The 13014-nt window shown below is 57.2% G+C and overlaps 1 protein-coding gene across 16 annotated transcripts in view; it reads left to right on the top strand.

The window, feature by feature from the left end:
- CAMTA1 (calmodulin binding transcription activator 1) overlaps positions 1-13014 on the top strand; it is an 821619-nt gene that overhangs the window by 573953 nt on the left and 234652 nt on the right. For all 16 annotated transcript variants that reach the window (XR_004276407.1, XR_004276406.1, XR_004276405.1 and 13 more), the window contains one exon: positions 11493-11564. Coding sequence is in view for 8 of the 16 variants with exons in the window: in XM_032303260.1 (XP_032159151.1) it covers positions 11493-11564 (72 nt within the window). In the remaining 8 variants the exon portion in view is untranslated. The remainder of the gene's footprint in view (positions 1-11492; positions 11565-13014) is intronic.

The raw sequence follows: 13014 nt of genomic DNA, 5'->3' as shown, positions 1-13014 counted from the left end.
GAGAGGAGAGAGTAATTCTAACCTTAAAAATCTGCTGATTAAAGCTGGTTTCAGGAATTCGATTCTACTTAATGTCCTGGCATGGAGCCCAGCCTCCCATTAGCATGACCACAGACTCGGGCCCTGGCATTTCCCTCCAGCTCCTTAATAAACAAAACCCCATTGCCTGGTTGAAGCAAGAATCCCTTTCCCGGACTCCCCTGTCGCCCGTAGCCATGTGTTGCCCAGCGCCACGGGCACCAGGATGGTGTGTGCCCGTGGGGGGGTGTGAGTCACCGGGGACTGGGACTGGGACCATGGGATGCGTCGGGAGTCAGGAGAGGGAACAGCTACCTGGAACGGACGCTGAAAACCCCCACGCCGAAGGACACAGCCGCTGGCCCCCTATAGAGGCTCAGCGTCCCCCATGAGCAATCACTTCGGCTACAACCGGCAAAGCCACATTAAGATGGGTCAGCCTCAACGGGCCATCCGGCAAGGGGAACACTAGACCGAGAGTTGCTTGTGGGAGTCCATCTTCCTCACCAGAGTCCTCAGGACAGGGGTGCCCGGTACGCAGCAGGGGGGCCCACAGCTGTTAGTGGAAGAGGGGAGGGTGGGAGGCCGCCGCCACCACACAGCACTTTCTCGAGGGTTCCGGCCGCTGGCAGGGCACCAGGAAAGAGGGCTCAGCAATATGCTTTGATGAGAGAAAGGAAATTCCACGCTATTTATTTATTATTTATGCCCGGTACTTTTAGGAAGTGTTCGAAATAGAAACAGCCCAGATATATAGAGATATATTTGGAAATGGGCTCAAAGAACAAGAACGGGAGTGCGGGAGGGCGCGGAGTCAGAGCACGTGCGCGTGTACCTAGAGAGACGAGGCCGAGAGGCAGAGTAGGGAGGGAGAGAGGGTAGTGTCCCCTCCGGCAGGATAGTGTCCCCTCCGGCAGTCCTTGGTGGCCTGTGGGGGACCAGGTGCCAGGAGGGGTGTCTGAGACACGGGAACGCTCCAGGAGGGCTGGGACCCACAGCTGTTTGGTGAGGGCAGGGGACGGACAGGAGCCCACACCCACCTGGCTGAGGGTCCCAAGGGTGGGCAAGGGGTAGGTATGGGCGGCCAGGTGCCTGGGCTGGTCCCCTAAGCCCCTCTGCTTGGCCACGGAGTCCAAAGCAGAGCCCTCAGGCCCGCCAGGAGGACCCCAGAGCGGAGCCTCCCACCCCCCTCCTGTGCTGGAGAGCCATGGCTCGGATCACCTCCTTCCCTAAATCTTAATTTATCTCATTATCAATTTTTAGCTCTTACTCCATTTTATACCCACTAATTTATTAATCCTGGAACCCCCCAAAAACAGTAAAGTTGAAGCTCCAGGGCTTTTATTTATATCTTTAAACATGATTTTTATGCCTTTTTATCTAAAAATTCATTTAATCTTTATTGCCCCTCTCACTCATGGCGCAGCTAGGCAGAGGCAGCCCTGTTCAGATGTGCTGTCCCAAGGACGCTCAGCCTCTCCCTGGCGGAGGCACCCTGGTGAGCAGAGGCGGGGGTAGGGCACGGGGGTGCCAGCACCCATCGGGCCTTGTTGCTCTGCTCTGATTCCCGGAAGAGGCTGGTGCAGAGGGGGCTTCTCGGAATTCACGCTGTCCCCTCACCCCTCCTGCTCATTTTCCCCTTCAGGTCCCTTTACCAGAGACCTAAAGGGCCCGTGGGCTAGAAAGATGATCTAGAATTTTCTGTGGAGATGTTGGGAGCCTCCCTTCCCATCATCCACCCATAGCACCTCCGAGAATTTCGCTCTACTCCTCACCCAGACCCAGGGGCTCTGAGGTCTGGGGAGGGAGTCAGTGGCTCCTCCTCCCGCCCCCAGACCCCCCAACTGGAGGGTCTCTTTGGCTCTCTCTCCTTGCCCAGTGTGCTGCTGCCCCTGCATGCCCCTCCACTGAGCTCCTGCTGATGCCGGTGCCCAGGGGCACTCCCGTCCCCAGGGTCTGGGGGTCCACAGAGCTGCCTGCAAGACGATGGGGCGGGGTCCACACATGCCCCAAGCCTGCCAAGCACTGCCCCATTCTGGCCCCCTCTTTCGCACACCGCCTGTCTTGGGGACAGGGCAGGAAGCCACCAGCGTTACAAAATTTGCTGCCCCATCCCTTTCTGTCTGCCCCTTGATTCCTCCAGCTCTGGGGATCCGAGCTCGGCAGCCAAACTGGGCCACCTGGTCCCCTGTGTTCCTCTGGCCATGCACCAAAACTTCGGCCCGTGAGATGGGGGTGAAATCCCAGGGTTCAGATTCGAACTCTAACACGTCCGTATGACCTTGGGTGAGGAGTTGGTATCTCTGAGCCCCAGCTCCCAGGTCTGCAGAGAGGGCACATCCCAGCCTCTTCCAGAGTAATGGAGAGGCCTCTGGACTCTTCCCCTCCCCCGGGTCACCTATAGCACGAAGCATAGGAGACTCTCTATGAGTCGGCAGAAAGACCGATTTAATGTCCCCGGAGAGTCAGCTGCCAGGATCCCATGCCTGGAGGTAGCCGGTCTCAGGGAGGAAGAGTTCTTCGAGACCGTGGAGAATGAATCTTTGGAAGACTGCCCACCTCTGCCCAGAGGGCCCCCCTTACCAGAGAAGGTACAGGGCTAAGGGGTTTTCTCCAAGGAAGGGTCTGGTCCCACTGGGCGACCTAAGCATGACCATGACTGGGACCTGCCTGTGTGACTCACCGGCACCCAGGTCGGGGGGCCCAGCCAGCCCCCTTGCTTCCTGGCTTCAGTCCTTTGCGGTGTGGGGCCGCGGCCACACTGGGAGAGGCCGTTGTTGCGTATCTTAAGAGAGAGGCCAGGATGGAGATGGGGTCAATGATGATCTAATATTCCAGATTTCTCCTGTCACCCAACCCGGAGGCCAAACCAGACTGCAATCCATTTAGCTCAAACTAATTTTAAAAGCAATTCACTATTTAACAAGTTCTGAGGCCCAGTGCTTTTGCAGGCAGCATGCGAATTGAATCATTTGCTCTAATCTTAGATTAATACAAACCAAAACCTTCAGTGAGGACCGTCCTGGGAGCAGCCTGGGCTTTCACCCCTTTGTCTTTGACGCAGGCAGGCCCAGCAGAAGGCCTGACCCTCAGCCATGGGCACGGACGCCTGAGAGAAGCTGCCAGGGCCTGGCCTGCCAGGCAGGGTCAAGCAAGCAGAGGGCAGAGTCCCCCTCTGCCTCTTCCCAGCCACGTGACCTTGGATAAACTGCTCGCCTGCCCAGCCTTGGCCTTCCCCAGGTGTCTCCCTGTGGGACAACGTAGAGCTAGAGACGAGGGACAGGAGAGCGTCCATGTCACTACCAACACCAACCCCTCCCCCCGCAAGTGCCTTCACAAGAGACCTTCTAGTGCCTTCTGGGATCTGCTCCAGCTTTCAGGGCACCAGGAGAGCTGCAGACTGCGTACCTCGCAGTAACTGCTGCTGGTCTGGTGAGATCTGGAAGGTACCAGAGGGTTTTCCCTTCACCTGCTCCTTGGAGAGCACCTGCTCGTCCCAGGATGTCCAAGATTTGGCGGCAAAGAAACTGTGTTTACCCCTCCTGAGAGCCCTACAGCTCTGCCTGCCTCAGGGGCCTTCCTGCTCCCTTGAGAGTCCCAGGGCCGCCGGCTCACAGCCCAGGCAGGCAAGACACTTCGGTGCCTCTGGAGTCCCACTGGCAGGATGGGACCCTGGCTAGCCACCCAGTTGCAGGGAGAGAAAAGAGAGTACCAGGAAGACACGCAGCAACGAGAGACAGAGGCAGAGGGAGGGAGGGATTGCCGATGGGGTCAGATCCCAAGTTCTCATCCTGCCTCTGCACTTGTGCCTCGAATTTTCAAAGCTCCGCAGTCCTTCCAGGAAACCTGCTTCGACAGGCAGAGTCTGGGCCAGTGCAGCAGCGCAGAGCCGTGAGAGTCACAGGGCCTGAGCTTCCGCACAAGGCCACCTGCTGACTGCTCATCACAGGTCCCGCGGGGGAGACGGCAGAACAGCCTGCAGTTGGCCGACTCGGCCACCCATCCCCCTGCTGCTCTTGTCCACTGCCCTAGCCTTCTCCCCCGGGATCCCCCAGCTACTGCGACTCACCCTTTCCGATTCATCACAAATGTCACCTCCTCTTCGGGGACCTGGCGGACCGTCCGCGTGAGACTTCCTCTTCCCTCCCCCACCCCCGGCCTCCGGCACACTCGCTCCTGGGGCACCTTGTGCTTAGCATCAGGCCCATTTTGATCTGTTTTTGTTGGTTTGCTTGTCCCTCTCTCCATAGGGGAGACTAAGGGACCGTGGAGGCCCTGGGCTCAGGACAGGCACAGGGTCAACAGCGGGAACCTGTTTACGGGAAATTCCAGCTCCCCGCCCTTCTCTTACAGCTGAGACAAGGCCCAGCCTGGCCCCCGGGTGCCCTTCTTGGAGGGCCTGGCTGTCACTCCATCCGCCCGGGCACGGCCTCCCTCCTGCCCCAGCCGGAATATCCTGAACAAATGGCCGCTCGCGCCTTCGTCACGTCAGAGCAGGATTAAATCGTCATCTTCTGGGTGGATTCCCCGCTCCCTTCTCTCCTCTCTTTGTCTTCTGTCTCCTTCATACCGTGACACGTTTTCAAAACTCTTCATCTTTGTCATGTGAACATCAGATTCAAGTGTGTGAGATAAACCAGGCACCTGAAAATCTATTTTCACTCTGACGGTCGTTGTGCAGACCGTCCCCTCCCCAGTGGGAGGGAGGTGGGGCCAGGCCACTGGGGGAGCCCAGGGGCTGCCGACACAGGCCTAACCCAGCTCTTGGGATTCTAAGTGTCTGTGTGCCATAAACACCCCAGTCTGAGGACAGAGCAGGTGTTGCATCTGCATTCGAGAAGGCTCTCGGTGGGGGAGAGTCAGGGAGTGAGCTTTTCTGTGGTGGCTCGGGGACCCCGGGAGGCACTTGCAGATGGGTTCAAGCCGGCCTGGGGCGAATGGCACGTACCCACCTGCAGACATTCCAACCCCCCAAAGTGGAGCCAACGTCCAAAAGTCCCAACCCCCATGCGCCATCTTCCCCCAAACCCTGGTTCCCCCAGATCCCAGCCACTGGGGTCTTAGGCTCCAAGAGTCTCGGCCAGACGTCTCAGCACTGGATCTCCACGCTTGTTCTCCGGAGCTGCAGGGTCGAGCGGAGCGCTCTGTGATGACGGAACATTCCATACCATCCCACGTGGTAGCCGCTAACCACGTGTGGCCGTTGAGCCCTTGAAGTGAGGCTAGTGGCTGGGGAGGTGAAGTTTCAACGTTATTTCCTTCTACTGAATTCAGATTTGAATTTGAATTTGAACAGTCACACAAGGTTCGTGGCTGTCGTGTGGGGTACCGCCGCTCTAGAGGGGTCTGTCGAGCAAAGCTGGGGACCCGTGGAGTAGGATGCTGGGCTCACGCTTCCCCAGAGCGGGAGGTCAACAGCAAACCTTGGCTTTGGGGTTTCCCTGCCTCTTGTGGGAGGAGGTCCAGAAACAGAATGAAATGTTTGCTCTAGGGAAGAAATTCCACTGGCAGCCAAGGCCACAGAGCTGTGCTGCTCCTCTGAGAGACAGGGCCGACGCACCTGTAGGTCCCCAATGCTGAGCTTTCAGCTTTCCGGACCTTATCTCACTGAACTCTGCTTAGTTAATAAGAAGGTGCCTGGCAGGCACAGGAAGCCATGTTTTCTTTCACTGGGGGGTCTTCCACCAGAGCCAAGAAGTGCTCAGGTCCAAGCCCCGTGCCGGAGAGTCAACTAATCTCCTATGAGGCATTTAGGGTGATACACCAACGTACTGAGGCCCAGAAAACAAGCAACAACAGCTGAGTCCAGTTTTAGAGACACCCACGTTCTGTGAAAGCTGCCGTGGACAGTGGAGGGAGACGGGACTGGCCTGTACTCTCCTGGGTCGTGTGGCTTTGGTACGTGCGCAGACTCCTCCTTTCCATCTAGGTCTCCGCTGCCCCCTCCGTGCCCTGAGCGCGTGGACTCAGTTTATTGAGCACCTGCTGTGTGGAAATCACGGTGTGGAATTTTGCAAAAGACAATGCAGTTCACGTTCCTGCCAGTCTGGCGGGGGTGGGGGGCAAGAGTTAGCAAACTGGGGCCCACAGGCCAGAGGTGGCCCACCACCTATTTTCGTATTGCTCGAGCTAAGAACAGTTTTTACATTTTATAATGGTTGGAGGGGAATTAAAATGAAGAATAACATTCATGACATGTGAAATCACACACAATTCAAATTACAATATCCGTGATTAAGGTTTTGTGGGGTTGGGGTTAGGGTTAGGGTTATATAATAACCTATAAAGCCTGGACTGAGCAGCTGTAACAGCGACCGTCTGACTCACGGGCCAAGAATATCTTCTCTTTGGCCCTTTATGGAAAGTGCCAGCTCTGTGATGTAGGGGACAGGCCCGCGGACAACAGTCGTGGTGTGTATCACACTTGGGGCAGAATCCACACCTCATGGCTGCCCAGGACCCGGGGAGTCCTTTTCCTGGGACGCCTTCCACGGGCCTGGTCAGGAGGGGCTTCCTGGGGAAGGGAGAACCTACAGGCACTCAGGCTGGGAGGGGCTGGCACAGGCAGTGGACGGCAGGAGGGGAGTGAGGGAATGAGCGGCGCGAGGTCAGGCTGAGGACGGTGCATCCATGTTCTGGAGCCTCAGCAGAGAGTGGACGGGACCACAGAGGCTTGAGCTTTTCCTGGAGGAGGGGAGGAGGGGGAGGCAGGAGTAGAATCAGCTGGTCACACAAAGCCACTGAGAGCTGGACAGAAAGGAGAGGCGTCCCACAGTGTCCCAGTGCCCCGACCACCAAAGCTTTGCTCAGCACCCAGAGGTGCTCCCCTCTTTCACTGACTGAGGCCATTGGGTGTTGAGGCCTGTCGTACTGTCTGGCATGTAGGGGGGCTCCCAGCACCTGAGTGCACTGGGGTGAAATCCATTGGAGAAGATTTGCAGCCAGTGTGCCCTTTCTTTATAGGAAGCGTGTATTTTGAATTAAAGGGAGCTCCTGTTTCCTATTGGTGTCCCTGTAAATTCATCTTTCCTTTTTATTTAAGAAGGGGAAAAAAGCCCCTTAGTGTCAGAAAAGCAATTTTGAGTATTTAAGAGAAAAATTCCTCCCTGCTCAGCTGTCACATTCAAGGGAAGCCGTCAGACCTTAATTCCGCAAATATAACGAATTTGAAAGTTGTTTCCAGCTAGGGGTGAAGTTCTCTTGAGTTTCCTATAAATAGCTAGTTGCTTTCTCTCTTTCTCTCGCTGCATGCGCACATAAACAAGGGGCTCCCAGCACGCTTTCCTGCACAGCCCCCCAACACCTGTGCACACACACCTCACGCTGACACGCGCACGCACATGCACGCGCACGCACACACACACACACAGAGCTGTGGCCACCTGCTCTGGGAAGTGATTCTCCCTCCAACCCCGTCATGGCCCCCAAACGGAAAACTCAACCCACAGAGGCCCAAGGGGAGCCCCAGGCCTGATCAAAAAGCACCAAGAATTTGTCAAACACAGATCAGTACAGACCAACTTGATTGCTTTTCTGATTAGTAGGAGGGGAAGGAATGGGTTTGAAGGGCTGCCTCGTGAAACCGTGTGCAGTTAGTCCCCAGGGGATTGGGGAGGACATTGTCGTGGACGAAGAGCTGCAGAGCGAGGACACGGGCACAAAGGGACCTGGCGGGAGAGTCTGGGATCAGGGCTGTGGGGCCGGCTGGGGAGGTGCGCCGTCAACGGAAGTGGGGAAGGCCAGGGTGTGGGGGCCCAGGGCGAGCCAGGCCAGTCATGAGCTGAGTACCGTCAAGTTCACGCCCGCTCCGTGTACCTGAAGGCTTGGCTCTGTGCTGGAGAAGCCAGCCTGGACGGACACCCCCTCCCGGGCTTCTCTGTTGCCTCCCAACACCGTCCCTGTCCCCGATTGTTGCTTCCAACCCCGCCCAAGCACCAGACCTCTGCACCTTACTCTACCCCGTGTCTCCACTTGGAGATCTTAGGAGCTCCTCAACCTCACCAAGTGGAAATGTGAAATCAGCCTGTCCCCCACCAGGCTGCTGCTCCCCTGGGGTCTCCTGTCTTGGGCATGGGACCACTTGTCCCCTGCCCCCCCCCCCACACACACCTGTCCGTGCAGCCAAGAAGCTGGGCAGACGCCCTTACACCCAGCAAGTGTGGTCACCCCTCCACACCTGTCCTGCTGCCACTGCCATCCAGGGCCAGTGGATCTCTGGGCTCACCTTCTGCCACTCTGTCCCCAGGCCACGCTGTGCCGCACTGAGCTGCCGAAATGCAGATCCGTTCCTGATTCCCAGAACAAAGTCAAGCTCCTTGTTGTGGGCCCCATGGCTGTTGTGACCGGACCTGACCTCCCGGACCTGGACCGTCCTCATGCCCCATCTTGCCTGTTCTACTCTAATCCCTTCCAATGTCCTCAACCCAGCATCTGTCTCTCCTGCTGTCCCCAGCTGCTTTTCCTGCTGCTGGACTGTCACTCCTTCCCCATCTCTTCCCTCAGCCAACTGTGCTCATCTTGAAGCTCCCAGCCCCTTGGCCCCCTCTAGCACTGCCCCTGCGATGCTCCCAGCACTTACTCGGGCATCAGCCGTTGACCCCCACAGCCACCCACGAGACAGGAGGAGGAAGGTGCCCTTTTCACAGCCTAGAAGGACAAGGACCCTCCCTCCCAGCAGGTCCCCACCCCAGGTAGGACCTGTTTCTCCAGAAGCCCCTCTTTGCTGACTCCAGCTCACCAAGGTGGGTTACTGGAAGTTTCCTTCCCCACAAGGACTGTCAACCAGCCACTCGACATGACTCAGAGTTCCCTGAAACTGAAGCTTAGCCCTGTAAGCACTAAATTTGGAGGCATTTTCCAGGATGTTTTTCTAGCATGTGGTTTAAAGACCTGGGCCTTTGGAATACCGCAAGCAAAAATGCAATATTTACTGACTTTGGGTCCTTTCCTGTACTTTCCTGTGGAGACCAGCAGGACAGTTGTTGGCCATCTTCATTCAGGGGGTCAGGGGCTCCCTGCCTCCGGGAGCTCCCAGCCCTGGAAGTACAGCTAGGCAGGGAGCCAGGGGAGACCCGGCGTCATGGGGAGCTCATGCAGAGCTTAGCAACATGGGGAGGGGGTCAATGCCGTTGGGCTCCTGAGTCCTTGGGGCTCTCTGGGGGCTTTACCTTCCTCCCTGGATGCTATTTGACATGGTTCTCTCTCTCTCAGGGGTCTGCTTTCCTGTCCCCAGCCTTCCTAGATCATGCTTCTCATCTGTGGAGACCAGAGACATCAGATCACCAGGGTGGTTAGAGTCATATCTAAAAATAGAGTAGCTGGGTTCTGAGTGAGGCCCCGCGCGTTCCTCTGATTAAAATGCAGGAGCCTTGTTGCAGAAATGGCGACGTTTCCTTTTACCATCATCCTGCTTATTGGCTGGTACTGGGCAGTTCTGGACGGGGGGGGGCTGCCCCTGGGTGCTGGGATGGCTCAGGGGAGAGCGGGCGCACACTGTCTCCTTCCTGTGGGCTCTCAGGAGGAGCACGAAGTAGGCTTTGGGTAAATTCCTGGTGGGTCCTCATGTGTGGTTCAAAGACACTACAGCCCAGCCCAGGCAGATCAGCAGTGAAGGGGGGTGGACGGGGTTGCCCATCAACCACGTTCTTTTCAAGTTCAAGAAAAGACAGTGGAAAGAGAGGGAGACAGGTGGGGGGGGGGGTGTCTGCAAACCCTCAAAAGGAATGAACAGTGGGAAAAAGCAGATGTGTAGCCTTTTATTTCAAAGAAAGAGGAGAGAGTTCTTCTCTCAACAATTCACGTCTCTCTCCATTTGGCTCATTCCGCGAGTAAGAGTAATGAAACTGCCCATGAGGACATGCAAATTCCAAAGGAAAAGAGCTGATTACAGTTGCAGGTGGGCTGCTCCTTTGTGGCAAACAAGTGCTCACAGGAAACGTCCAAACAGAGGTCTCCTTCGGCAAGGAGGAGTGAGTTATCAGAAATAAAAGTGAAAATGCAGTGTATTAAAAACCAGAAAAGTCAGGAAAGAATATTGGCTTCTTAATAATAAATACACTTTGTGGGCAAGAATTGCAAGAGAATCGTTTAAATTAATTTCCGCTTTGTTTGGTTGGTTTATACGGGGTTTAGTCCCAGCTGACAGCAATCTGTAAAAGTTCTAACATATTGGAAATCTGATTTCCTTACAGCCAGAATCCCATAGTCCAAACTGATTTCTCTTTCAACTCTGCTAATCAGACAGGCAGGGCTCCTAGTAGAACCAGATCGCACTCAGTCTTTTGGGGGGTGTTTTAAATACAGAGCTGCTGGCTGGTTCTCCCTGTAGCACCGGTGCGGGGGGCAGGGGTGGTGCTGTGCTGAGGTTCAAATGAGCACTGACAGGTCAAGTGCAGACCTCGCTCATCCTGGGCCTGCGAGGCTCCAGGGCCCTGCCTTCACTTCCTACCCCACCGATTCGGGAATCTGTGCTTTGGGAAGCCAGGGAAACTGCAGGAGATGGCAAGACAGTGTTCTGGTTTGGAATTCGAGGCCACAAAAGAAAAGGCATCATCCTGTTCCCCTGAGACTCTCAGAGCTGGGTTTTCAGAGGCACCCGAAGGGCTGTTCTCACCGGTCCCCCTTCCCCACCTCTACCTTCAGGCCGGTCCCCACAGAGTCCAGTGCTGTGTGCACCATACACTGGGAAGCTCCACGCAGCTGGGTCCAAGTGTCGCATCCCACTGCCTCCCCCCGCCCCCGACGCACACACCTTCCTGATTCTCCGAAACCATCTGCCAAAGATGCAGTTTAACCTTCAACAAACAGAAATGTGAATGAACAAACTAATTAAAAGCCAGCAAGTGGGGTGTGCACAAGGGGCCCCTTGGCCTCCCGAGGGCAGTCCTAGAAGCGTTGCCCCCCACCCGTCCCCCATCAGCTTCAGAGGTCCCGCCATTCAGGGTTGCCTGGCACAATGCCCTTGACCAGGGAAGGTCTAGAGTGTGGCGTGCGTGTGTGCGTGCGTGTGTGGGTGCGTGCGTGGGTGCATGCGTGCATGCGTGCGTGCGTGGGTGTGTGCGTGGGTGCATGCGTGTTTGGATCAATTCCAGATAGGTTCATTCTCTCCCCACACACTGAGGGGTCTTAACCTAGGCTCTGTGAATGAACACCAAGGGTAACTCCAAGCCCCTAAATTTATAGACAAAATGCATATGTATGTGCATTGTCCTGGTGCCCGGGGTTTTCTGGGTCCTTCCATGCCTCTAAGGGCCCCCAAAAGGGAAAGCACCCCGGCCATCCATCGGTGTTGGCCCGCGAGTGCTTTTTCGATACAGACCCTGTCCCGGCCCCGGAACAGGCCCCGAGTCGCCCGCCCTCAGCCTCCCTGGGTGCCGGCAGCATCCGTGGCCCTTTCTCGTTCCTTCTCTGTTGCGCCGTCTGTCTCCCTTCCTTCCCTCTTTCCAACTGAATTCTCGTTTTTCCTCTCTCCCTAGTGCTTGTACGGCTGCTATGTCCATTCCTCCGTCATCCCCACCTTCCACCGGAGGTGCTACTGGCTCCTTCAGGTACGTGGCTGGGACCGGGTTCCTCTTCCGCCTCTGGTGCCGGGGAATGTCCGTGGAGGGAGCTGCGCGGGCGTGGGGCTCCCGTGTGCGGCGGCCTGGGGCCGGGGCGTCCCGGCCAGCTCTCCTCGGGGTGTCGGCGTGTGGTGCGGAGGCCAGGTGTGTGGCCAGCCCGGTGCGCCGTCGGGTGCGAGGATGGGGAGAAGCCTGGTGGGGGGGGGAGCAGTCCTTCCTGCCCCAGGAGAACAAAGCCCCACCAGGAGCTTCCGGGGTGTCCTCTTGATGAGGACAGAAAGGAGGCCGAGCCCTCTGCCCCTGACAGCAAAATGCCTGTGGGCTGAGAGCTGCATGTCCGTTTCTGCGTGCGGGTCAGTCAGTCGTTGGCACTTGCGGAAGGTCGGCTCTGGAGGCACGCCAGCGCCAGTCGGGTTGATCGGAATGGCTGTTGGGAGAGGAGGAGCCCGTGGCTCGGCAGGGAGGAGTCCGGGCAGTGATTTGTGATGTGTGCCCTGCAGTGGGACAGAGAAGGGTTGCCTGGCTGCCAGCTCCGTGTCCGCGGTGCTCGCACACAGTGTGGCTGAGTGGCCATCGGTGGTCATCCTGCCGAGGACAGGTGCTCCCCTGTGAGCGGGAAGGTCTGAGGGATCCTTCAGTCGGGCTGGACCTGGGTCCTCCGCAAAGCTTGTCCTCTGATCCGCAGCGGCTCTCTGCGGGCCCCAGCCGCCGGGGGCCAGGCCCGGGTGCCTCAGTTTCTTCCTCCTGCCTCTCCCCAGGCTTTGCTGCCTCTGACCTTGCCTGCTAGGATTCCACTTTGTGCACCCACATCGGTTCAAGGGCCCCGGGGCTGGAGGATCTCCCTGGCTTGGCAGTGCGGTTGGGAGGGGTCTGGCAGAGAGTAAACAGCCCCCAGTGTCACGACATGCATTCAGGGAGCAGAGGGCGCAGAGGGGCCCTCGGTCCCAGGGTAGGTGGCCTGGAAGGCATCTGCGGGGCCCAGAGCCATCTCGGTGTGGACACAGAGGCTCAGCCCAGCCCCTGCCTCCAAGCCCTTGCCCATCTCCCTTAGTTCCAGAAATAATTGTCTGTGGTTCAGCAAGTTCATTAGCGGATGACGCCTGAGATTGTCCGAGGATGTGCTGATTTGCAAAGACACGGCTTCCCTGACATCTTGCCCCGCTGTCAGTTTCCGGGGTTTGTCTCCCCGGGAGGCCGGCCTAGAAGGACCAGTTTCCTGATCACTCGGCCTCACGTTCTTGTGAAAGGGTCCCCCACATGGTCATGGGATGATACTTCTCGTCTTGTCAACACAAAAGGTTTTTTTCGACCTGGCTGCGGGGGTAGTGTGTGGGGCTCCCACCTTGCACACAGGGATCCGGTGAAGTGGGAGCCTGTCCTTGTGTCCCTGGGGTCACACTCTGGCCACCGAAAAATATTTTCACCCTGAGCAGCCTGC

This window comes from Mustela erminea, chromosome 10 (genome assembly GCF_009829155.1).
Source record: "Mustela erminea isolate mMusErm1 chromosome 10, mMusErm1.Pri, whole genome shotgun sequence".
Lineage (NCBI taxonomy): Eukaryota > Metazoa > Chordata > Mammalia > Carnivora > Mustelidae > Mustela > Mustela erminea.
Note: the sequence above shows the minus strand (reverse complement) of the source record. Positions and strands in the feature narration are given on the sequence as shown.